The 26,790-nt window shown below is 38.8% G+C and overlaps 1 protein-coding gene across 12 annotated transcripts in view; it reads left to right on the forward strand.

The window, feature by feature from the left end:
* SESTD1 (SEC14 and spectrin domain containing 1) overlaps nucleotides 1-26,790 on the forward strand; it is a 95,252-nt gene that overhangs the window by 17,094 nt on the left and 51,368 nt on the right. For all 12 annotated transcript variants that reach the window (XM_078393852.1, XM_072980804.2, XM_072980824.2 and 9 more), the window contains 4 exons: nucleotides 7,202-7,282; nucleotides 12,493-12,601; nucleotides 18,265-18,355; nucleotides 21,560-21,673. In XM_078393852.1, the coding sequence (XP_078249978.1) occupies nucleotides 7,228-7,282; nucleotides 12,493-12,601; nucleotides 18,265-18,355; nucleotides 21,560-21,673 (369 nt within the window). In that variant the 5' untranslated portion in view covers nucleotides 7,202-7,227. The remainder of the gene's footprint in view (nucleotides 1-7,201; nucleotides 7,283-12,492; nucleotides 12,602-18,264; nucleotides 18,356-21,559; nucleotides 21,674-26,790) is intronic.

Genomic DNA, 26,790 nt, shown 5'->3' on the forward strand with positions numbered 1-26,790 from the left:
TTGTTTTGTTTTCATAGGGTTTCAGACAATCAAATATTTTTGTTATTGTTGCCTTTTCTGGCAGTGTGTTACTTTTATGGTACTTCATTCCCTCTATTCACTTCAAATTCGTCTTGCTCTTAATTTTTTCTTTGTAATTTATTAGTCTGTATTATCCATATGGTTTTGAAGAAGACTGAAGCAGTAGTTAGTACAATGGCTTTATTAGTGATTTATGTTGCTTCATGTACATGTATGGCAAAGATGAATCATTCATAGGGTTTCAGACAATCAAATATTTTTGTTATTGTTGCCTTTTCTGGCAGTGTGTTACTTTTATGGTACTTCATTCCCTCTATTCACTTCAAATTCATCTTGCTCTTAATTTTTTCTTTGTAATTTATTAGTCTGTGTTATCCATATGGTTTTGAAGAAGACTGAAGCAGTAGTTAGTACAATGGCTTTATTAGTGATTTATGTTGCTTCACCTTAGTTCAGAAATAAAAAGTTACAGGTAACACATTAAAAAGTAGTTAGGTCCTTTTGGCAGTAGCAACCAGAAACATTACTTGTTTTTTTTTAATAGAGATTCTTTAAAATTTATTTCTTTTGCAGTGTGAGCAAGGAATTCTCAAGTTGTTTGTTGCAGGTCTCTCCACATCTGCTGGAAAATGATCTTTGATTCCGTCCTTCCTTCCTCTTTTTTTTTTTTCTCAAAATGCAAACCACTTTTTCCCTTTTGCTTTTTAAAACTGAGACTTAAGCTCTGAGGTTTCCCCCAACAAGGTACCGGTAAATGCTTTTGGAAAAGCTCCCAGGAAACACTGGCGATGACGGATGCAGGAGGACTTTAGATATATATACACCATTTTAGGGTGCAGAGGAAGGAGTTCTGATCTAGAGCAGAGTAGTGTAAATTGCAGGAGTAAAATGTTTATGGCTCTGCACATTCAAGTGTTATATAGGTTTAGGGCCCTACACAGAACATGAGGAAGCTACTCCAACTGTTTTTAATTTGTTGAAGAAATCATGTGGCTTTGGTTTCAATTTAAACCAAAGTGGAAGAGATTAAAGTGTTTTGGGTTTCAAGGAAGAGCAAAAGAGAAAAGAAGGGTGGCAACAGAGATAACCTTTTTTGAAGGGAATGTCTGTGACCCCCTTTGGGCTCCAGACAATGTTCCCTTTAATTTTCAGCCCCGCTGGGTGGGGCTTTGCCTCTCACATGCATGCCACCCCCACCCCTGTGTGGGGTTTGGCCGCAACCAGAACTAAAGGGTCTGAAAATGATCACTGTGGGTGCACGGAGGAGGAAGAGTAGCCCTGTGTGGAGAAGGGCAGAGTTGTGCATGTGCAGGTGTGCACCGTAGAGGGAACCTTCATTCCAGAGGTGGGAACTTTGATAGAAACCTGCAGAGGTGGCTAGAATAATATAAGAAACACATTCGTAATAAGCAGTAGAATGAGTTTCCTTTTTGCAGGTGAGTTAACAGTAACTACAACTTATCCAAGTGGCAGAACAAGTTTTGTTTAAAGAAATTCACTATACATGTTATTTTTCCCTTTGGATGGAGATACAAAGGCATAATGAAACGGTCTAAATCCAGTTGCTAGTCCCAACTGGAGTAGACCCATTGAATCCGTTGTTTAATACGTAAGCCAATACTTTCAAGTTCCATAAGTTCAGTAGGGACTGCAGTTCATTTTGTCCCAGTGAAATTAATGTGTTTTGGCTTTTTTGCTCTTTGGGAAGTAAAGAGAATAGTGCTTCACTGTTCTAGAAGATGTTAAGCTTATTACATTTGCCTATGTTTAGGTCTCTGCATGGTTGGACTTTCTTGCAGGCATGTGTCTTTTGCATTGAATCTATGTAGGCAAGATGTTTTACATGTTTCTTCATCCAAATTTAAGAATCCCAAACTGATGTCTATTTTTGCTTGTTTATTTTTAGTAGACATCCAGATTACTTTCTCGGTAGGATAAGTAAATCTTCTTAAGTTTCACATTCATTTTACCGAATAGCTTCTTGAGGAGGGATTATAAAATATACTTAAGCTTGAGCAAAGCAATTAAGTTGGGATAAAACTATTCAAACTTTGAAAAATACATGGGGATAAAATTCTTTGAAAACAGCTGTTTGGCAATTTTTGTGTTTTATGAAGATGGGCTAGAATCCAAGTAGTCTTTCTTCAGTAAAAAGTAGAACTTGGTAGGGGGTAACTTTAAGCTGTTTCACCCTTCAATCTGCTGCAGGACTAGCCCGCCAGGCAAAAAATGCAAATATAAGCTATTCTTAAAATGTTTTTTAAATAATCCATATCAATAAAATTACCACATGTTCATTTATTGGCAGCTAAGTGCTTGGGAATAAACTATTGCATCATAGTCATTGAACAGTTATACAAGGGTTCAGCAGGAGAGTCCTTATGTCTCAGCTTAACCTAATTTACAAGCATCCCATGAGGGTAAAATCCTGTTCTGATCTCCTTGGATATGTGTAAACCTTCATTCACTTGGACTGACCTACTTCACAGTATTGTTGTGAGGACTCAGGGCCATATATGTTGCCTTGGTTTGTTGGAGAAACAAGCAAGATATAAATGTGACAGATACATAGAGAAAATGTATTCTTGAGTGTTTTTAATGCACCTGTGCTGTGAAGAAGAGGCATGATTTGTATGGCTTGCCACGGGATTTCTCAAATGTATCTCAATAGAGGTAGAGTTGATCTCCAGTGACTGTGGCTTGCACAAGCCATCATAGAGTCAGCAGCATCTTTTTATGCAGTACAGTCTTCAGTCTGCAATAATGTTTGTTCCCAAATATACAATTTTTTAAAAAACAGAAAGACAGGATATGAATTAGAGTAATAAACAGTTGCATGTTGCATTTTCCTCTTTAAACTATGTTAGTAAACAATAATTTATTTTGAATAGTTTTTTTAAGGAATAGTGAGACAAGAACTATAATGTTCCTGAACCTTTTGTCTACTTCTGAGCGTTTTTATGGCTTTATGTATAGGAGGAGCATGTTATAATAGAGAGAGAGTATGAAACAAACCAAAGGAATATGGCTGAGATTTTTTTAAAAAGTATCCTGTCATAGTCAAAGTGGTCTCCTGTTCAGGGATCCAGATAGAAACATATATTCCACTAGGCATTCATTTAACTACTTATGTGTTTTGTTCCCACTGGTTTCCTTCACTTTGTTAAGACCTCTGCTATGTTTAACTAATAGTCCATAGATTCTTTTAGAATTGAATATCTGACTTGCATGAATTAGTACTGCAGTTTTCTCTTAATTGATCGTCATTAGTGATATAAAGGGCATTCTCCTGAAATGTTCCTAGTCCAATGGTGATGTTCAGTGAGAAATTTTCTTTTGTCCAATTGTTTGTTTTCATGTTTGTTTTCATGTCAGATGTATTAATTGGGATGAGGGATTGCTGTTTTTAAGTTCTACTAGATTACGCCTGAATTCATGTGTGTGGATAAAGGATATGCTCTGCATAGTTCACTGTGTCTGGTTGTTGTCGCCCAAAACAGAACCTCTGATGGAGATGCTGTTCAATTTGGGGTTTGGTCTTGACCTGTTGAGTACAGAGGCTTTTCAAGGGTGGTGTTCAAAACATTCTCTTTATCTTATTTGAGTGGAAAGTCACTTGAAATTCAAAAGTAAGACCAATTTTGGGGAGTTATTAAGAAGCTAGAACTAGAAGCATATTTTAGGAGCATTAAGATGTCATTTTTGTTCAGATTCTTAGTTCAGCCTTACCAGAGACAAGAAGCAGTATAATCATGTGATGTTTAACACTTAGAATACGAGAAAGGTACTTAATTTGGCACCATGTTTTAATTCATTACATTATGGAAAAGTTCATGGCATATTTATGTCCTATAATCACTGTCCTGAATTTTTTAAAAAAAATCTTGACTTTTCCTACCATTTCCAGTCTACTCAATTTCTGCATTTAGTATTCTGCACCTGTTGTACTTGATTGCTTCTTTCTAAAGTGTACAAATTATTTGATTGTGAAGAAGTATTTAATATTGTAAAACATCTGAAATGACTGAGTTCTGACACTAGGGAAATCAGTAAGTATTTATGGGCAGAATATCATTGCCCAACAACTTGTCACATATGTTTCCAGTATTAGGTTCTTTATTAGCAGTGTTTTGAAGTGGAAAACCTCTTGTGACAATGTTTTTTCCACAGAAAATATTACTTAAAAAAACAACAAGGTTGGTAATTTAGCACATCAGGAAAAAAGTTGGTCTGGATGTATCTCTTCTCCTCTACTCTTTCTCCTGGCTCAAGGTCATCCAGTGAATTTTTTTGTTTGTTTTGATTTGAACTAGGATATCCAGCTGTGTCTAGCACTACTGTGATTAATTTATAGCATAGCTGTTTTGAAATCTTAAAAGTCTTAGCCCGTTGGAAAATTGGGTTGGGTTTTTGACAAGTGTTATTTATTTTTACTAAGTAATGGAGAAATAAACATGTTTATTTGAATAATTAAATAAAATGAGATGTTAGAAATATCCCCCTTTTAGGCCAAAGATTAAAGAGTCTCAGCTTTTGTAATGCAGTATTTTTTTTTTTATTAAACCTTCTGGCAGTCAAAATAGTATGAATCTGTCTTCTGGAACAGATAATGCTGTTGGTGACAAATTAATATATTACCCTTACCTGAGGAGCATTTAAGAAAAGGTGCCAGTGACTGATAAATATGTTTTTTGAGATGGGAAAAGTATGATGCACAAAAATGTCTAGTAATCTGAAGTCAGACATGGCAGGAAGCTTTTTTAATATTGAATTTACACTTGTTATTTCTATAAAGAAAGGATGTATTTTTCCTTGATAGGAAAAACAGCCTGTGGATTTCAGTATTTTTTTTATGTTTACAAAATGCCTTCTACAGCCAGTAAAATTTACAGATTTGTACATCTGTTGAATTTTCAAAACTAGAAGTTTGTAACTTTTAATATTTCTCCAGTGTCTGTCCAGTACTGTATTCATTTTGACTCTGTAAAGGAAGGTACTGCCTTGAGTTTACAGGACCTAATCTGGGCTGTTCAGGTTAGGGCATTTTGAAGGTCATTCAAACTTAGAGTTTTGATAAGTCAGAAGTGATTTGACAAAATGTAACTACAAAATGTTAATGCATAGTGGAGTTCAGTTCCCCCTGTGCCTCCTTGACAGAGGCTGGATTTAGTGATCAACAGGTTCCCTTCCATTCTAAGATGATGGTGGCTATGGTGGTTAGCACACTTAGTCCTAAGCACCTGTGGACACATTATGGATTGGCAATAGGGACCCCTTTTGTGAATAGACATCATCTTGGCAACTGCACAGTGGAACAGGATTCCAGCTTGCCAAACAGAAGCACTCAGGAAAAAATGCTATATAGAACTACAGCAGTTGGAGGACACCTGGAGATACTGTAGAGATTTCCGCCACAACATGTCTTGTTGATGTTCTGTCCAGAAGTTGAATTTGACCACTACAGTTTAAGAAGGAAGTGGGAGAGGCAATGGCAAAATGAAGCAGTTTTCCTCATCTAGGTCTGTGGGGTTTAGTAGAGTGTAACTTGGCTGGATTGCGACTAGTTCAAAACAAATCTGTTCCATCACAGACCTATTTGGGCATGAAAATATCTTACACATATGTCTGAATTATAGACTTTTGCAACAAATAAGCACAGCAAAGAGCTTCATTTTTCTGTTTAAATTGAGGTTTACTGTCCGATATAAATGCCAGTGTTACAAGCAGAATTTTTAAGTATTTTCCCGTATGGTGAGCATCACTTAAAAGCCCCCAGGAACTTCACTCTTGTTGTTGTTTAGACATGTACACACCAGAGAAGGGGAGAAAAGCCATTGTGGGAAGTGTGATAAAATTGGTCTGTGTATTAATTGAATAATGGGGAGGAGTGGTAGGAAAATGCTTCTTTTCAAGACATTTTTCTTAAATACCAAACCTCAAAATGAAAAAAAATAAGAGCTATTTAAGGAGTATGTGTCATATAGTGCATACTAATTATGGCAGTCTTTCCCAACCTAGTGTTCCTAGATATCTACGATTATAACTTTGGATAAAAAAACATTTGGATTAAATCAGCCTAGCTAGTCGTGAATAATACAAGGAATTATAATCCAAAATGCTGAGAAGACACCAGGTTAAGGAAGGCTCAATTATGTCTGTTTGCTACCCCTATTGGCCATCCATCTATGAGGGATTGGATGTTAAGAGTGAGATGTGGCATACAGGCTTGTAAATACTGTTAGGGTGGAAAAGCAGAAATAGAAATAGAAGGAAGTGATTTCCTTTTACTGTGTCCCAGAATAGCAAAGTAGAAGATTAAGTTTACCAGTGTGATTTATTGGGTAACCTATGAAATCAAATTTTATCGTGTCGGTTGCTAAAACACTGTCAAAAAGAAACTTTGTTGACTAAGTTTGCAAGCTTGAGCTAAGTAGTACAGTATTTTGAAATGTTCTTTTAATTTTAATATATTTAATATACCTGGTCCTATTTGTTTATTGTAAAAATACAGTGTTTTCCTGAAAATAAGACATGGTCTTATATTAATTTTTGCTCCAGAAAACACATTAGGGCTTATTTTCAGGGGATGTTTTATTGTTTTCATGTGCAACAATCTACATTTATTCAAATATAATACAGTCATGCCATCATCTTCTGGTTGCTGTACAGTGCTGAACAATGGTGGAGGGCGGGGTTTCACTTAACTGGGGCTTATTTTGGGGGTAGGGCTTATATTGCAAGCATCATGAAAAATCATACTAGGTCTTATTTTCAGGTTAGGTCTTATTTTCGGGGAAACAGGGTAGAGTGATTGAAGTTCTCAACAAAAAAGCCCCCAGACTTTGGATGGACTAGGGAAATGCAGAAATGATAAACATACATCTTATTTTATTGAAAAAATGGCAGTGATTAAACTGCTTCAAAAAATACTTGGAAGAGGAAAAAATACTTGGAAATATATTTGAAAGGAAATAATATTTTGAAATATTATTTGGATTTGTGAGTGGTTTTAGGAGATGGACTACAAATGTTATCATAGTTACTCCCTTATTGTTACATATTCTGAGCTCCTGTCAAGAAGAAAAAAACCAAGCATAAACACAATTGTCACAATTGAATTCCTTAGCATTTTTTGTGGAGCACAAAAGCTGGTTTCTGATGCTACTTAATTGTGTTTCAGAACTCTGAAAGGTAACAGAAGGTAGGATGGACGCTACAGTAATACTGCCTATTCTGAAGAAAAAGTTGGCCTTCCTTTCAGGTATGTTTTCTGTCCTTTTTATTCTTCAGTTTCTTCTCTTTAAAAGAATTGATTTGTTGAGCTGTTGTCCGGTTTCCTTTCTCCCATACTCTTTTCCTCTTCAGCCTCTCTTCATCCGTAGTGAAGTGCAAAGCAAGTTTGTTGCTATGCGTGCCCATGAAGCCTATACAGTGGTGCCTCGCTTAGCGAGGTTAATCCGTTCCGGATTAACCCTCGCTCAGCGAATCCATCGTTAAGTGAAACAAAAAAGCCCATAGGAACGCATTAAAACTGATTTAATACGTTCCTATGGACTTAAAACTCACCGTTCTGCGAGTTTTCTCCATTGCGGCGGCCATTTTGGATGCCTCGTTAGCGAGGCAAAACAGCGGTCGCCATTTTGTTTTGGCGGCGGCCATTTTGGAACCGCCGATCAGCTGTTTGCTATGCTTTGATCGCGTCCGCACGATCATCGCATAGCGAAAAAAGCCCATAGGGGCCATCGCTGAGCGAACGCTCCAGCGATGGCCCGGGACCCATCATTGTGCGGTTTCATCGCATAGCGAAGCGTTTGCCATGCGAGGCACCACTGTACTGCTATTAGAGCATTCTAAAAGTAAACCCTGCAAGGAAGCAAGAATGGCAGCCTAGTGGTTGTATATCCATGCTGCCTTCTCAGTGTTAAAGGGAGAGTTGTGTATTGAAACATCTTCATGTGATCAAAAATCTTGAAAAAGAGGGGGTTGTGATACTCCAAAGATAGTCAGGTATCTTCTTCAGATTTAGCTCTATAAATGCAGAGAACTAGGATACGTACAGAAGGCAGTGTTTCCTTTAGTCTCTCTGTAGAGATTAATTAATTAATTAATTCTGCGGGTTAAACTGCAGAAGCCTCTGTGCTGCAAGGTCAGAAGACCAGCAGTCGTAAGATCAAATCCACGTGATGGAATGAGCTCCCGTCGCTTTGTCCCAGCTCCTGCCAACCTGGCAATTCAAAAGCATGTAAATGCAAGTAGATAAATAGGTACCACCACGGTAGGAAGGTAACGGGTGTTCTGTGTCTAGTCCCGCTGGCCACATGACCATGGAAACCGTCTACGGACAAATGCTGGCTCTATGGCTTGGAGACAGGGATGAGCACCGTGCCCTAGAGTCAGACACGACTGTACGAAATGTCAAGGGGAACCTTTAGAGATTAATTAGACCTGAGTAGGTCTAATTTCTCTCCCTCTGGATTGTCTAAGTTTTGTTTTATTATATTTTGCTTTAATGCCAATTCAATACTCTTTTGCCTGGTTTTTAAAGTAATTAATCTGAAAAACATAAAGGGGGTCCCAAACTTACATTTTTACCCAGATGCTGGCCATGCTGGTCTTTTGATCAGGCTGAACAATTTGGGCACCTTGTTTTGACAGATGTTTGGATGCTGTGGTTTTAAAAGCTGGGAGTTTCTAGTTAGCAGGTAATAAAGTTTGTATTACTGAAATTGATGTTGGACCTGGAAATGTTGGCTGGCTGCCTAAATTTTGCACTGTTTTTGTTATGAGGAAGCCATGTCCCTGTTGAGCAGGTTTTGTTTCTTAATGGAGGCTTTGTTTGCTGCTAATGATTTGTATTGAACACTCACAAAGGGCTTTCTTTTCTTTTCTTCCTTAGAATCCTATATATATTCTTAGATATTGAATGGAATGTGATCCATATTTAACATTTCTTAGGTTGTAGTACTAGAAAAGGAATCCTTTACAGTTGATTGATTCATGGCTAAGTCATCACCACATAAAAAGCATTCACCACTGGCATTGTTTCATTTAGGACTAGAGAAATTTGTCACTGTGTAACTGTTTCCTGTTAAGGGTTGCAAAAGTGCTACATATTCAATGTTATACTGGTTGTTCAAAAATCTCTCACACCACTTATGAAAACAAGACTTCCTAGCAGCATACTTTTACAGGAAAAAAATTACAGTAGGTAACAGTGTAGTTGATTGTTCAGCGTAAATATCATTTTACTTTGTAAACTAAGATGGGTTAATTGTTTTTTTAATTTTAATATATATCATTTATGTTTAAGATGCTTTCGTTTGGCAATCAACAATAGAACACAAAAACTAAAACTTGTTTTGTGGAGTTTTTTTCATTCATATTAACACAAAATTCACGTTGCTACTGGAAAGTCTTTCACGAAACAGTCCAACTCTTCATGGAAAAATCCCATTATTCTGGTATGTCCTATGCTCTAAGGCAGTGGTCCCCAACCTTGGGCCTCCAGATGTTCTTGGACTTCATCTCCCAGAAATCCTGGCCAGCAGAGGTGGTGGTGAAAGCTTCTGAGAGTTGTAGTCCAAGAACATCTGGAGGCCCAAGGTTGGGTACCACTGCTTTAAGGCATATATTATTTTTGAGTTTTCAGTGTCCTGTGTCCAATGGCAGGTTTGCATGAAAGGAAAGTCATTCTGCAAGGTGCCCCCTTATCTGTTGCAGCTCCCTGCAATATGTTCTGTAGTGTCCTATGAAATGTGGACATACAGAAGAATCCTTCTCACCCCATTGGTTTATAGAATAAAGAGTGAAGAGGTATTTGAAGAGGAAATGGGGCTTATTATTAAGAAATGAAACTGAGATGGAACCCAGAGTGAGTGAGTGAGAGTAAGTTCTAGAAAATTACACAAGTATCTGAAGGAGCTTTATGGGAGTGTTGAAGGACTGCAATGAGATGAGAAACAATAATCAGGCCCCCTGTCATGAATGAATAGAAATACTTCATACTGTTGGATGCAACTCATTTTTAATGAACTGGATCTGAAATTCATAGTCTACTGCTCTTTTTTTGCCTTTTTTTACAGAGCTGTTTTAACGTTTTAGTAAAAAAAAAAATCTGGTTTATAGCACAATAAATCCAGATTCATGGATTTGTTAGAGTCCTTCCTAACGCAGTGTTATGCTTCAGTTTTTATACTTCTGTATGAAACTTACTTGGTTTCATATGCCTTCTGAAAACGAAGGAAAACCGTGTGAGAAGGACATGTCAAAAGCTAGACTTGTTATCCAAGCAAGCATCTATTAAAGAGGGAAACAGTTGTGATTGCAGGAGGTACAATAAGAGGAAGGAAATTGTTTTTATCTTAAATACACTTAAATCCTTGAAGTTGAAGGATGAACGTGATCTTATTCTTTTGAACAATCATAAGGTGTTTCCTCTTCCACCACCTGCTATTTACTATAGATGGAATTCCTGTGCTTTGGAAGAAGCGAGGTAGACAAGATTTTGGAACTAAAGCTTGGGAACTGAAAGCCAGTGATGTTTTTAATAAATTACATTTGACAAACTATGTTGGTGGTGGTGTTCGGAGTTTTTTTTTTTAGCATTCACTGGCATATTTTATATAGAGCTCATAGTGCTTCATATTTTTAAGTCATTTCAACAACTGTCCAAGGCAGTCCAGTATCATTCTTCACCATCTCTGAAAATATGGGAGAGAAGTAGAACAGAACATCATCAGCAAACTAACTGGTCCAATTTGCCACATGACTTTGCCAAAGAGCTAAGATGAAAGTCTATTAAAGCCTAAGGGGGATCAGACCCTTTCTGAGCGGCTTAGTAATGTTTTCAGGAGGAGAGACATACTGCTTTTTTTAGGTAGGATCAATGCACATGGGATTCTTAAACGCAGAAAACTAACACATACGTTCATTCAAAATTTGTAATTAATTTGGTTAAAGACAAAAATCCTATATACCACCAGACGTCTAGCTTTGTTTTCTTTTAGTTGACTTGGCAAAACATTTTCTTGAAGCAAAATAGGTACTGTATTTTTCTGTGTATAAGATGATACTTTTGTTTAAAATCTTTAGACTAAAAATTGAGGGCTGTCTTATACACCGAAGTAAGCTGAGCAGAGAACAAAATGGCCCATACCATGACTCTGCAAACAGGCTGCCTCCAATCAGGAGGCTTAGCTTCCTCCAATCACGAGCCTTATGTAACTGACGTCAGCTGATGCTGAACAAACCAATTGGAACACACCTTATTGGAGGTGGAGCTTGTAGGCAGTGCTTAGGTGCAACAGGGACTCTGAGCATTCTGAACCCAGAGGCTGAATACTCAAAGCTAGGTTAAGATTTCTTTATTTTGGATTAGAAAAGTGGGGGGGTGTCTTATGCATGAGGGTATCTTATACATGGAAAAATATGGTAAGTTTATGCTTATCGAATCAGCTGCTTCAAAGGACACAAAATACAATATTCATTGTTTGTGGAGGCAGCCTGCTTAATGGACTGTGGTGTTCAACCTGTAGCGAAGTCAGGTTTTATTTCTAATAAAAATAGAAATAGGATTTATTCTCCACTACTTTTCTTTAGAGCTTAACAAATGTTTACACATTTAGAGAAAGTACATTTCTCTAAATGTAGGTTTTTCTAAATATACATAATGCTGCTTTTAAATACTTTTGGTATAGTTTTAGGGGTAGCGTATAAAGTATTATATGAAGTATAGAAATAAAAATTAGAAGAGCACCCAACTGAGTAAGCTCTGGTTTGAAGTTTCAGAGGGGGACTCTGTCTTCTGCCGTTGTAGCATGGACATGGTGTGGCACAAGGCTGCAGTCAAATTCCTTTGCTGATTTGTAGTTTAACAGATATCTAGTCAGATATTTCTCTTCTCCAGTTATGCTTCCAGATGCTAATGTGTTTAAAGAAAAGAAAAGAAAAAGGAAGCTGTTCTAGTCTGTAGGTGTCTGTTTGGGGGTGAAAGTCCCAGAAATCTGCCTGTTTTTTATTTTTAAAGAATTTTGGGATTATCGAATGAATGAATGAATGAATGAATGAATGAATGAATGAATGGAGCCTATGGGGCCTATGGGGCCTATGGGGCCTATGCTTACTCACTAGGACAAAACCTCTACCATCCTAAATGCAATGTTTTGTGTGGTTATTTTTGATGGCTGGTATTTTTTAGAAATGTAAGTTGTGTGTCAGTGCACATCTAAAAATACTAAATAAATTTCTCACTGTAGTTAAGCCTGATTTGGAGGCATGTGATAATGTTGTTGTGTATTGTGGCTATAATGTCATAGCCAAAGGGTACATCACCCAAAAGTTTATTTCTCATATTGTTCAGCACTTTAAAAAAAAAAAACTACTTTTAGTGTCAAGTATAATGAGTGGGTAGTTGTGAATCACTTTTTCCCTGCAGCTGCAAAACTCAGAATTCTTGTTATTAATCTTTTACAGGTGGGAAGGACCGAAGAAGTGGCCTCATTCTAACAATTCCATTATGCCTTGAACAAACGAACATGGATGAGCTGAGTGTCACGCTGGACTACTTGCTAAGTATTCCAAGGTGACTCAGTCAATGTAATTCTAAAACATTCTGTATTGTCTTTTTATCACAACATGTTTCTGGATTATATAGAATCAAATTTCCTTGTGAAAAATGGCACAAGGGCATATGATGCATTAAATTAATCACATCTTAAGTACAAAAACTGTTAGCAAAGTTTTGAGAAAGAATAATGAAACACTTCAGGAGTGTAAGGTGTCTTGTTGCATAGTGGTTAAACTGCTGTACTGCAGCTGAAACTGTGCTCACGAACCGGGGTTCAAATCCCAGGTAGCCGGCTCAAGGTTGACTCAGCCTTCCATCCTTCCGAGGTCGGTAAAATGAGTACCCAGCTTGCCGAGGGGGTGCAATGTGTAGCCTGCATAATTAATTTGTAAATTGCCCAGATAATGCTTTAAGTGCTGTGGGGTGGTATATACAATCAGCACACTTTGCTTCATGTCCTTGAGCACACTTCCTTCTTAATTCTTAGATACAGATGTAGATATGCTGTCCTCGAATATTGTGCTTTAATATTTTAAATCCAGATATGTTATTTCCAAGGGCCTAGAAGAGGCAACAAGAATGCTTATCTTGCCAAATTTATAGATGCTTATTATTATTTAAACAACAACGTATAAAGCAGATTTTAAGCAATGCATATATTAACAGACCCTGATTTTGCTAGAAAGAAGAGTCTAATCAGTTGTTGTTGTTGTTGTGGGCTGTCAAGTCATCTCCCACTTATGGTGACCCTATGAACGAGCAATCTCGAAAATGTGCTGTCCTCAACAACCTTTCTCAACTCTTGTAAATTCAAGCCTGCAACTTTTTTTAGAGAGTCAATCCAACTCTATTTTGTAATAAGGTTTTGTTTTTATTTTTTAAAAAAAACTTTCTTGTGGTTTGGCAAATTGAATCCATCTCTATTCAGAATGCCTCACATTTGTTTAGAGTGACTTTGAATGAAATTGACTATGTGAGACTCTAGAGAAAGAAGTTGGTTTTTTTTCTAGGTTTAAGCACGTTTTCCCTCCCTTTTGAATAAGAAAGTCTGTGACATCTTTAAGCTTTGTCGCAAATACTAATTTTTTTGTCTACTCTTCCTGTTGATTCCTTCATAAAATCATAGGAGAAAAATCTTGCCAGTTTACATAATACTGGTTTATTTTTCTTTAATATTTACATCTAAACCTTGTAGTTTTGTTTTACAACAGAGCTGGGGAATGTATGCTCCTCTAGATGTTACTGGATGGCAGCTCTTGTTGGTCATAGCCTACAAAACTAATAGTGAAGGATGGTGGGAGTTACAGTCCAACACTGTCTGGAACAGTAGCCATATGTAGAGGTTTGCATAAATTGCCATGGCTAATTGACAAGATGCTGGGCTGTATCTCAGTCATGTTTGTGCCTGGTCACATACCCAATTGTATAAGATAGATATACCCAGCAACTCGTTAATTAGTTACATCAAGCTATGCCTTTCATACATGAACATTAGTAGGATGTCTCTGATTTAGAGATCTTGCATTCCTTTTCTTGCTTTAGAGCAGTGGTTCCAAATCTTGGTTTCCCAGATGTTCTAGAACTAAAATTTCCAAAAGCCTAAAATTTGCTGTGCTGGCCAGGATTTCTGGGAGTTGTAATTCAAAAACATCTGGTGAGCCAAGGATGGGAACCACTTCTTTAGAGGAAGCAACATATGTACTGCTGCCACTGAACAAAGAATTACTGTCTGGCAGATGGAACAGTCGTAGAAAGTTGTGTACTGCTTGCCAGGCACTTTTATTGCTGAAATAGGTGCTCAAACAGCCCTTCTGGTATTCTGTAAAAATCACCATTGCTTCTAATACCACTGCTAGTGCTGTGGAAGGGTCATCACATGACTGCATAGCAGCAGTAGCATAAACACAACAGTGCTCATGTGCTAGGACTGGACCCTAATCCCAAGAGTGCTAGAAGGGATTGAGGCTCAGTCCCAGCATGGTACTTATGCTTGATCACTACGGTAGTGGATAAACTGAATGTGACATCAGGTCAAAAGAAGAACCGAAGTGAGCAGTTATGTTCTGAAGCAGCAAGGTCTGAGAGTCTGTTAAAGAATCCTGATCCTTTACATCAGGGGTCAAGGAACTTTTTTACCTTTTACCCCCCTCCCCCCAAAATGTATATACGCCGACATTACCCCCTTGATTCGAAAGGAAGGAAATCATACATTATTTGAATTAAAAGTATTATTGAATCTACACAGGCTGTATACCGAACTAGCAGGATGCACCAAATTTGATAAAGATGTGCACTATTTTTGCTGGAACACATTGCACTCCAGCCATGGTGTGGTATAGGGAGCAGTAAGGTGTCCATCCTGCCTAGCAAGTTGCATTAAATTTTTGCTAGCTCGCAGATGATTTAATCATCATCAGTGGCTACCAGAGTGGTGCTAGCAATGAGATGCTTGCTAGAGACAGCCAACGCAGAATTGGGGAGGGGGCTTTCCCTACCACTGTAATCATTCTATGTGTGGTGTGCAAAAAGGAACAAACCAGGCTAAAGGCCATGTCACCCACCCTGGTACCACAGCACAAAATCAAAGAACTATTGCGCCATTTTTTAAATCATCATCATGGAAAAATTCAGCAGTGGCCAGAGGATTGGGAAAGATCAGTCTACATCCCATTCCTAAAGAAGGGCAGTGCCAAAGAATGCTCCAACTACCATACAATTGCACTCATTTCCCCCTCTAGCAAGGTTATACTCAAAATCCTCCAAGGTAGGCTTCAGCAGTATGTGGACCGAGAACCTCCAGAAGTACAAGCTGGATTCCGAAGGGGCAGAGAAACTAGAAACCAAATTGCTAACATGTGCTGGATTATGGAGTAAGCCAGAGAGTTCCAGAAAAACATCTGCTTCATTGACTACGCAAAAGCATGGCAGAAAGTGAGGAGCATTTAGCATAGGCATCCTTCAGTCTCGAGAATCTATGGTGATATGCTCTGAATCGAGGAATGTCCTCTCCAGAGCATGAAGCCTGGGTAAGGTAATATGGAGGATAGGCTGTTACCCAAGCAGCAGATCCCCCCTCTCCACATTGCTGAAATGGTCCAATGGAAAGGCAAAAGCCAATACAACTGGTTCCAGCAATGTCGCAGGAGTTGGCAGAACGACACAAGCTGCCTTCGGTACTCCAGCTCCGGATTTTGCCTCTAGGTTAAATCCTGAAGCCTTTTCCATGAGTGGATATAGCCACAAGGCAGTGGAGGTTTGAAGTCGTAGTTTTTCTTCTCCTAGATGGGCTGCCTTTCATGGCTGACGAGCCCCACCTACCCAGCCTGCTCTTTAATAGTGTGGAAGTATGATCTGACCCTTAAGACTTTCCTGCCTCCCAGGCTTATGAAAATCTAATTGGCTTTCCTATTTACCATATTAAGGTCAGAGATAGAATTTGAGAACGGTGCGCGGTCCTGGAATACACTATTTTAAAGCAGAAAGTCCCACCCCCTAGGCCCCACCCCCAGGCCATGTGGTGAGGAGGACTTAAACAACCTCTTAATGAGGGTGAAAGAGGAGAGTGCAAAAAAATGGTCTGAAGCTCAACATCAAAAAAACTAAGATCATGGCCACTGGGCCCATCACCTCCTGGCAAACAGAAGGGGAAGATATGGAGGCAGTGACAGATTTTACCTTCTTGTGCTCCATGATCACTGCAGAGGGTGACAGTAGTCGCGGAATTCAAAGATGTCAGCTTCTTGGAAGGAAAGCAATGATAAACCTAGACAGCACCTTAAAAGCCACCTCCCCCCACCTTAATTCAAGGTTTCTCTTTTTCTTGCCTGTTCTTTTTCATAGTTTTGAGTCAGTCTCACTCTCTCTTTCCCTCACACACACACACATCCATCCATCCACCTGCCCTGCCTCCATTTCCTCCCTCCCTCCATTTTCTCCCTCCATTTAAAGCTTGATGAAGTCCTCGGTCTCTCACACCTTTCTTCCCTCCTTCCCTTGCTTGCTCCTTGATCCTTTCCCTCCTGCTGCTTCTTTGCAGTTATTTCTGGAGGAAGCAGTCATTCAGAAGCCCTGGATTGATTGATTGATTGATTGCCTGGGCTAATCCACAGCTGCAACCAATCAAGGAGCTTATCTCCGATCTCTGAACTAAGGGAGGATTTACAAGTGCCCGCTGCAACCAGGAAGTAACAGGGAGAGTTTTGGTTGCAGAGTGGGGGTGGGAGAGAGGTTGGGGGGTAGCACTCTGCTCATTACCCCCAGGATTTTCACTTTTACCCCATTTGGGGTAATTTACCCCTGTTCCAAGTGCTGGGAAGGGGAAGGTAGGATTGCAGATGATGTTGTCAGTCACTCAGAACATCCCCACAGGATATGCCTTGGAAGCCCACTTAGGTACTCCTACAAGACCTACATTGGCATAAGAGAATGTGGTCTTGGAAGTATGTGGGGGCAGAGGGGAAATGCCATTATACAACCATTTGTTGTCGTTTATTCCCCATGGACCAGAGCACGCCAAGCCCTCCTGTGTTCCACTGCCTCCCGGAGTTGGGTTAAATTCATGTTGGTCGCTTTGATGACACTGTCCAACCATCTCATCCTCTGTCGTCCCCTTCTCCTCTTGCCGTCACACTTTCCTAACATCAAGGTCTTTTCCAAGGAGTCTTCTCTTATGAGATGGCCAAAGTATTGGAGCCTCAGCTTCAGGATCTGTGCTCCCAGTGAGCACTCAGGGTTGATTTCCTTTAGAATTGATAGGTTTGTTCTCCTTGCAGTCCAGGGGACTCTCAGGAGCTTCCTCCAACACCACAATTCAAAAGCATCAATTCTTTGGTGGTCAGCTTTCTTTATGGTCCAGCTCTCACTTCCATACATGACTACAGGGAAAACCATAGCTTTGACTATTCGGACTTTTGTCGGCAAGGTGATGTCTCTGCTTTTTAAGATGCTGTCTAGGTTTGTTATCACTTTCCTCCCAAGAAGCAGGTGTCTTTTAATTTCATGGCTGCTGTCACCATCTGCAGTGATCATGGAGTCCAAGAAAGTGAAATCTGTCACTGCCTCCATATCTTCCCCTTCTATTTCCCAGGAGCTGATGGGACCAGTGTTCATGATCTTAGTTTTTTTCATGTTGAGCTTCCGACTGTTTTTTGCACTCTCCTCTTTCACCCTCATTACAAGGTTCCTTAATTCCTTCTCACTTTCTGCCATCAGAGTGGTAGCATCTGCATCTCGGAGGTTGTTGATATTTCTTCCGGCAATCTTAATTCCGGCTTGGGATTCCTCCAGTCCGGCCTTTCGCATGATGTATTCTGCATATAAGTTAAATAAGCAGGGGGACAATATACAACCTTGTCGTACTCCTTTCCCAATTTTGAACCAGTGTTTCCATATCCAGTTCTAAGTGTTGCTTCCTGTCCCACATATAGGTTTCTCAGGAGGTAGATAAGGTGATCAGGCACTCCCATTTCTTTACGGACTTGCCATAGTTTGCTGTGGTCCACACAGTCAAAGGCTTTTGCATAGTCAATGAAGCAGAAGTAGATGTTTTTCTGGAACTCTCTGGCTTACATTAGACATAGCTTAATCAAGTCTATAAGTGATGAGATATTGAAATACTTAGGTTATGCTTCATGTTTTAAATACATACACTTTTTTCTTTTCCTTTTCCCATTTGATAGTGAAAAGTGTAAAGCAAGAGGATTTACTGTTATAGTGGATGGAAGAAAATCTCAATGGAATGTTGTCAAGACTGTTGTGTTAATGCTACAGGTAATTGTTTATGAATTCATATTTTAAAAAAGTTCTGTTGCGTTTAATCTGTATTATAGACACTTTTATTTCCTGGGAAATCAGTCATGCTCATTATCATGTTTTAAATTATGATAGCTTTAGCAAGTACAATCTGGGGTTTGTTTTTTTGTATGAACCGTAGTGAGAAACATGCCTGAGCACTCTTTCCTTCACATGCAAGGAGAGGCAGTGAGTGATTTTCTTTTGCACCGTGCAGCAATTCACTATCCCGTTTTGTCAAAATAGGATAAATTATACAGTAGTATGTGAACAAGCTGGATAGACCCAGTGAGTTAGGTATCTGATATGAAGCCAAAGGTTGGGAGTTTGATTCCCCACTGTGCCTCCTGAGAAAAGAACCAACCTGTGTAGCCTTGGACAAACTGCACTATCCCAGAGCAGTCCCAGAAGAAGGGAATGGAAAATCACTTCCCAGTGCTCTCTGCCTAGAACACTCTGGAAAGGGTTGCCATAAATCAAAATTGACTTGACCACAAACATCCACAGAGTTATTGGAGTGAGGCAGATTGGGAACCTAGTTCATTAGAAATTGCAGACAGAAGCTTTAGATTTCTTCTGCCCGTGCAGTCATTGGGTAAATGAAGAAAGGCTTATGTGAGCCAAAGTCTTGCTATGACTTGAGCATGTAAACGTATTCATAGCATCCAAACAGAGTCATTGTAGCTGTAGGATGCTCTTAAAGAAAAATTTATTTTCTGTAATTAGTATTTTAAGTTCAGGGGTGGGCAATATGTCGTTCTCCAGATGTTGGACTATAGCTCCCATAAGCCTTTGTCATTGGGTGTTGTGGAAAGGTCTGATGGGAGTTGTAGTATAACAGCATCAAGGTCAGCACAGGTTGCCCACATTTGGTTTAGTCATTACTTTTCTTAAAGTTTAGTGTGTATCTTGCATGCTTGAACAGGTACAGTAATGCTTGGTAGAGAACAGTAGATCAAAGATAGTCTAATCTTTGATCCTCACATAAAAGTTTCTGTAGAAAATCAAGCTGATAAAAGTGTCTTGGAACTATAAAAGCTCACTTCTAGGAATCGAGTGCATAGAATGATCCAGCACTTCTAGGATTGATCCAGCACTTCTAGGATTGTGTAATGTCAAGAAGGCTGATGAGATGTTTATGATAACCTTTCTTATCTTGAAATGGTCCTTTCCCGCAGAACCAGAGACCTTTGGGTAGTATGGGCAGCGTATAAACAAACAAACAAATAAACAGTGATGGCCAGAGATGAATGTGTAAAGATGTTCATCAAGACATTTTCATTTTCTCCTACAGCAAAGATGTAGTTCATACACATTTCTGGCACTCTTAAATAATAGTCTCTAATGGCATAAACTAAAGAAGTAATAGGGCTGATTCCCCCCCCCCAACATTTTTATAAGATCAGATATGGACAGACAGACAGAAACCTTTAATGACATACTGTACAAAATTAAAACACACTAACATGCAAATAAAACATTCAGCAGCCAACGTGTGGCAGGGGACAGCCAAATGAGATATAGTTAATGCACTAAATTCAGTTTTTAGTCCCAGTTGCAGTAGACCCTCAGATCAGGGGGACTTCATTTAGTAAGTCAATTTGTACATAGATCCCATAAATTCACTATATCAGTTCTACTTGTGACTAGCAGCTGGATTCAGCCTGATGTAATTCCTTCATTTTGAAATATATTTTTGCAGTTTCTTTCTCTAGCTACAACTAATTTTGGGTTTTGGATTTCTTGTGTACCTTCTGGATGTGCCAGCTTGAAGGGCAGTATAAAAATACTTTTAACAAATAAATAAAAAGTAAGGCCACTATATGAGTTTCATACATATACACTATATATATTTAAAAAAAGGCAGGTACTTAGAAACCATTGTTGGGGAAGCAAGGCCTTGACTACCTAACCCTGAGAAAACAGAAATGGGAGATATGGCTGCACTAGAAAACTAGAATTGCTTATTCCTTATTTTAATTTAGCAAGCTGCCCTCTCTTTTAATGCTGCTGTTTCTAAGGAGAGTGAAATCAGAAGCCCTTTTTTCTCTTGGTTTTATGAAAATGTTCAACAGATGTTGGCTTAATGAGGTTTGACATTTTGACCCCAAACCAATTTTTTTTGTCAAGCGACAAGACATAACTGCTCTGCCTCTTCGTGGGTCCATATGAATGCTCTTTTGCAGGATGTCAGAGTCATTGAATAATCAGCAGTTTGTTCTTGCTGTCTGTCTATTTAATATGTTATGTGTGTGTTCAGAGAAAGAGGCAAGACATGAAAAGCAACTTGACCGCAAGGGGATACAACTGTGAACAAAAAGCAACTCTGAAGTGGTCTCAGTTGTGAAGGAAGGCAGTTTTTGTTTGTTAGAAGAGTGGAAATTAAAATCTGAGCAATATAAAGAATATAGTTTATTTCAATGAACCAAAATAGTGTGTGTTTTAGAGTTGGGACTTCTAAAATCAAATAATATTAAATCAGCAAGAAAACTCTTTTCAGCATTTTCTAGTTAGAGAGTACTCAGAAGTGGTTCGCCATTCCCTTCTTCTGAGGGCACCCTGGGACTGTGTTGCCTGCCCAGTCTCTCAGGAGAAATAGTGGGGAAATTGAACTTCGAACCTCTGGCTCTGCAGTCAAATACCTTAAACGGAGTTATTCAGCCAGCTTTATCTCATAAGAGACACATTATCCTCAGATATTGAGGTTATTCAGACCATAAGCATATGCCATTAACTATGTGAAAATAAGTCTAGTTGAACTCATTGGGGATTATTCCTGAGTAGATTGTTTAGAATTGTGTTAATAGCATACCTCTCAAAATTGCATTTTTAAGATTACGACTTACCAGAAGCTGTTGCTTAATGCTTCATTTTGCACAGTGTTCCTCTCTCTTGTAAGCATTCACTGCCATCATAGTTTGTAGTTGCCTGTAGGTTGTGCCCAGAGAAACTAGCTGATGAATTCCTGACTTGCTATTGCTATTGAAATAGTAAAAGTAATATTGCAAATCACTGCATGCTGCCTATTGCAAGAAAAATGTATAAGCACTAATGTGTTAGTGTATATTTTATGTACCAGAAGGAGGAGTATACCATCATGATTTTTAGCCATTTACGGGATAAATAGAAAAATTTACAGCAGTAAAGTGAGAATTCTAATTGTGTATCTTGTAATCTTCCTAGAATGTTGTTCCAGCTGAGGTATCACTTGTCTGTGTAGTAAAGCCAGATGAATTTTGGGACAAGAAGGTTACACATTTTTGCTTTTGGAAAGAGAAAGATAGACTTGGCTTTGAGGTAAGTGAATCTTTTTTTTAAAGTGTTTAGTTATTTATTTAACACATTTATATGCTGCTTTTCTTCTAAAGAATCCAAGGCCGCTAACTGGTTTAAAAGAAGCAAAGTTAAAAGCTAAGTAATAAATGATTGCTATATTTAAAAAGCATTAAACAGATATTGTATTAAATTCATAATAAGAATAATATTAAAAAGACAAATAAAACACAGAATAAAATGATCCCTTTTTAAAAAATCCCCTTGGTTAACCATTCATTTAAAGGACAGCCTGCCTGAAGAGAAGGGTCTTCATCTGCTTGCCGAAGGACAGCAAAGATGGGGACAGCCTGAACAATGTTAGACCTGAATGTTGTAGTTAAGTTTCATAAAGCTGATCTACAAAGCAAATGTTGGCAGAAATCCTATTGTGCTTCTGTGCCTACTCAATGGGAAGGATTTTGTTGGTTGGGGCAGATTTCTGCTGCTTCTTTTGCAATTTCAGGATGTACACAGCTCCTATACAATGCAATGAAACTATGTGCCTGAAATCACAAAAGGAAGCTTTTAATCCATAGCAGCCTGCCCCTGTGAATGACATTGTTCCCATTATGTAGGCAGACCCTGCCCAACAGCAGTAACATAGTTTGTGATTGTGTCTCTTAGGCCTGTAAAATCCTTAGTCTGACCCTTTTTTCCTTATTTCTAAATGTGTGGAATATTCTTCTTTTTCCGTGTTAGGCTGTAGCATCCATTTGAAAGATAATGCATTGCTGCGCTGAATTTAACGCACACATCTTGTTATTTACAAATGTTATGAGCACTCTGAATTTTCAATATGGCTCTTCCATTCATTCACCTCCCAGTTATTGTAGCCATGGGAACTATGTTGTCAGGAATCTCTCATTCAGCCACTTTAGATCTCTTTATGTCCCCGCCTTTCCTCCCCTTTTGCCATTGCTTATCTGCTGGCATTTGTGTGCTACCATATATAGTGGTAATGTAATAATTCTGTTTAAAATAGGGTCACCTGTGAAGTCTGTGTTTGTCTCTCTCTGTTTTGACACTAAAATAGTGATTACATATTAATGCTTGTGTTGAACTGGAAATGACTAGATTGGCATCATCTATAGCTCTAGGAGCTGCTTGACATATTTTATCTCTCTTGCTGTGAAATTTGAATGAGAGGAAGTATTCTTCGTAAGGTTTTTAGACTTCCTCCATTTAAAACAATATTGCAAGTTATTTGGCTGATTTGAATTGTGTATCTTGGGAGATACTTTAGGTGTAATAGCTAACCATGTGAGAGCATCAAATACTGTATCTTCAGCTCAGATTTCTTCTGTGCCATCAGCTAGTGGGTATTAGGCAAGTCATTCTCATTCAGCCCAATCCTTTTGTCTAAAAGTACAAGAATAATGTGTCGCAGTACCTTGCAGTATTGTTGAGTGGATTACTACTGCACTGTATAGATCGAACTCTTTGAGGAGTCTAAAATAGGAAGTCAATATTAAACGTAGTATACAGCCTCAGCCAAGTGTGATAACATGCTAAGTGAACTGAAGCAAGGAACTAGTAAAAGTTTCAGCAAACATCTGAAGTACCTGTATACTGAGAATTTAGAGAGAAAAACAAAGAGGAGGTTGCTTTATCAGCCTGGGCACACAAGACAAGAAGCTCAGCTAAATCTGTATACAAATACTGTATTAGAATGTATTTAAATGTTAGGCAAACTGGACAATAGTATAAACTAGACTTGGTCTTGTGATTGTATTAATTGCAGGCTGCTTATGGAAAAACAAGCAGAGGCCAATCAACACATTTTTTATGAAACTTTCTTCATGGCTATACCTGTTCAATTGCCACCAAATCTCTGTGTGATCACATTTCATTAGGTATAAAGAGTGCTGACGCACTCGGTGATGGGACTGTGTAGGAACAGAAGAACTCTGTTCAATATGTGTCCCAGGTAAAGGTGGGCACTGGTTCAGCAGTTAGGCATGGTTTGTTTTCGAGTCAGACAACTGATCTGTGGTTCAGTGCTCCATCCCTTCCAGCAGGTACTCACTCGGTGGCAGTGCCCTGCTCTTCCTCCTCCAGGCACTGCCGCTGTGGGCACCTACTGGAGTAGCTGGGGCGCCAAACCACAGATAATCTGTTTGGCTGGGAAGCAAACTGTGCAAACTGCCAAACTAGTGGTTCGTGCCCATTTCTAATCCTAATTGTAAAACTTCCAGTCCTCACCTTAAGTTGATGAAGATATTCAGATGCCTATACTGATAATTTGATTATGATCAAAACAATTCTTTAATCGTTTTCAACTAAATGCTGAGCAGTAACTTCATTGCTGCCCCTATCACAGCTGTCTCAGTAACATGTTCTCCCGTGTCACATTAGAACCTGGAATAATTGTAGACATTGGAAACTTTAAGCTTTGGAAGAATTTTACCCACATAACTGGTCAGTGCTCTTGCTGAAAGCTGATGCCGACATCTTTCCAGGCAAATTAACAGAATGCCTAAAGTAAACATGTGATGTACAAATGAGGCTGCTTGGGTAATATCCAGATACTAGCATTTTGAGGTGGGAAAGTGGACAGTTTCAATATCAGTCATTTAATTTTAAAATGTATTTAATTATATTCAAATTAGAGCATTTAATTAGAATGTTGCTTTGGCCATGTGGGTAATTTCTGCTGCCATAGCTAAAGTTAAGAACATGAATCCCCGTAAGCTTACATTATACAGAATTACTGCACTAAAAGTTAATTGTGTTGGTTTCAGCAATTGAATTATACTGTGATCAGTTGAAAATGGTACAGGAAACTAATTTTTAAATGGTAATTTGACAAATATTTAGATCTTAAATAACCAGCATGTGAGATATCTGAGACCACAGAGGATGTTTTTAATGAATAAAAATATGAAAACTTGTCTCTGCATCTCAAGAAAAAGTGGACTACTATTCTGTTTTTGTGGGTAAGCACACTGAAGTGGTGCATTTTGTGTTCTGCCAGTGCAGAAATGCCTCAACTGCTCTTTGTGCGACAGAAAATGAATTACAGAATCTTTTGCCTGGCTGGAGGTAACTAGAAGGTTGCTAGATGCTGTGGGCTGCCCTGGAGAGTGAAAAAATGCTCAAAGCAGGGCTGTGATCATAGATGGGGAAAGAGGTCTTTGTGGGATGTTGGATGTGACCCAGAGGAGGCCTTGGGTCTGTGGAGACCTAAAGCCCCTCATTCTCCCGTTGTGTCCCGCCCTGCCCCCACCCCACCCCACCCCCGGCGTCCAAAAGCGGGGAGAAGTATGCCAGTCTTAGAACCAAAGTGTCCGTTTTTCTTTCTACTGAAACAAATGGAAACAAACAAGAAAACAAGGAGAAATTGGCAGAGGGAAAAGGCTGCCCTCTGTGATTGCCAATGTGAAACTGGCCAGGTTCAGCTTTGGGTTGCCTCCCTGACACAGACTTTGGCCCCTCTGATAGGACTGTTTTGCCAGAGTCAATGACCATTTTAATTGAGTGACATGGTTTAGCTGTGGTTGAACAGAAAGTACTGCTGGAAGAGTAGCTCCTGGTTGTGCCTTGTGCTCTCATCCAAATTGCAACCTATATAAAGAGATTGTGCGAAGATTTGTGTGCTTAGGGATTCCTATTCATTTCCCCTCAGATTCTCAATGAGTTTACAGGGTTATTTCTTCTTTGAGCTAGGAGGACATTTTTGATCAGTGTTCCTGGGGTGATGGCTGTCATTAATATATTGCTTAGGGATCCAAAATATATCAACAATCCCCCAGCAGATTATTGCTTGGTGTTTTCAAGCAGTACCCTGAGAATCCTAGTATAATGTAATGTATCACATTACTGGATTTTTAAAGCAAAACCTGAGCGGAAAATATCCCCCCCCCCCCCAGCATGTACACTCCTCTGTTTCTTTAGATTCAGAGCCTGGTTATACTGTATAGTGAAAAATAAAGAGATATACCAGTGTGGTGCAGTTATTAACATGTAGGACTCTGGAAACCTGGGTTCAGATACCTTTTCAAGTATGACACTCATTGGATACCATGGGCTAGGGATACTCTCTCAAGCTAATCTTCCTCATAATTGATTGATTATTTACAGTATTTATATTATTTGTACAATTAACATTGTACCATAATAAAAATGTTAATGGAGAAGAACCTGGCATACATTGATTGGTACTTTCTTGTTACTTTACACATTCCCAGGTTATTTCTATTGAAAATGAGTTGTCCTAGCTCAGATAGTCTATTCGATTGACAGTTCTTTCTTCTCTCATAGAGTTGGGAAGACAGATCTTAAGAGATCTTGTAAAGATACTGCTTTATCTCTAGAAATTGTCTAAGTAACTAAAAGAAAATGGAGCAGTCCGTGACCGTGGAGAATTGAAAGGCTTCTTTTCTTCAAGGTTTGATTCATAATTGCCTCCAGATCCTTCTGATACATTTCCATGTAGGGTTTTTTAATATTATTTTTAAATTTTTATCTGAATATAAATATAAAACTGTCAAATTAGTTCTTTGAATATGAAAACTCTGTGAATGGAACTCTGACCTATTTCCAGTCTCATGAATATGGTCGAATGAGTTTTAAAAGATTTAGATTTGGAAGCAAGAGACATGAACATCTTAAAAGTTTAAGAAATGATAAAAATAGATAAATTGATCTGTCTTTTTCTTTGTTTGGAGAATAAAAAAGTGTGAAATGCCATATGACTTTGCTGAACAACTAGAATATGTTCCTGCATTTTACATATTAGTCAGTCATTTTTAATTTCCAATAAAAGGCTCCATCGTATTAATTAAGACTATCCATCTTTCCTGGAAGCCCTGGAACATGGAGCTTTGCATTGAATGGTGATGTTGCACAAGTGGAAAGTGCTTTCACTTGTACAGGATGAGGCACCTGATTTTTCAGATTCACCACCACCCATGACAGCCTTCAACTTTCCTCAACTGATTTGTGGGTTGTGGGACCCTTTCAGATACTATGGGATACATTAAGAAATATTGTAGTAGATACTGGGCATTCTTGAGGATCAAGCACCTGCCTTGCATGCAGACAGCCATTATTGCTGATAGCCCATAATTTAAAGTTCGATACAGAGTCTTAAGTAGTTG

This window comes from Pogona vitticeps, chromosome 1 (assembly GCF_051106095.1).
Source record: "Pogona vitticeps strain Pit_001003342236 chromosome 1, PviZW2.1, whole genome shotgun sequence".
Classification (NCBI taxonomy): Eukaryota; Metazoa; Chordata; class Lepidosauria; order Squamata; family Agamidae; genus Pogona; species Pogona vitticeps.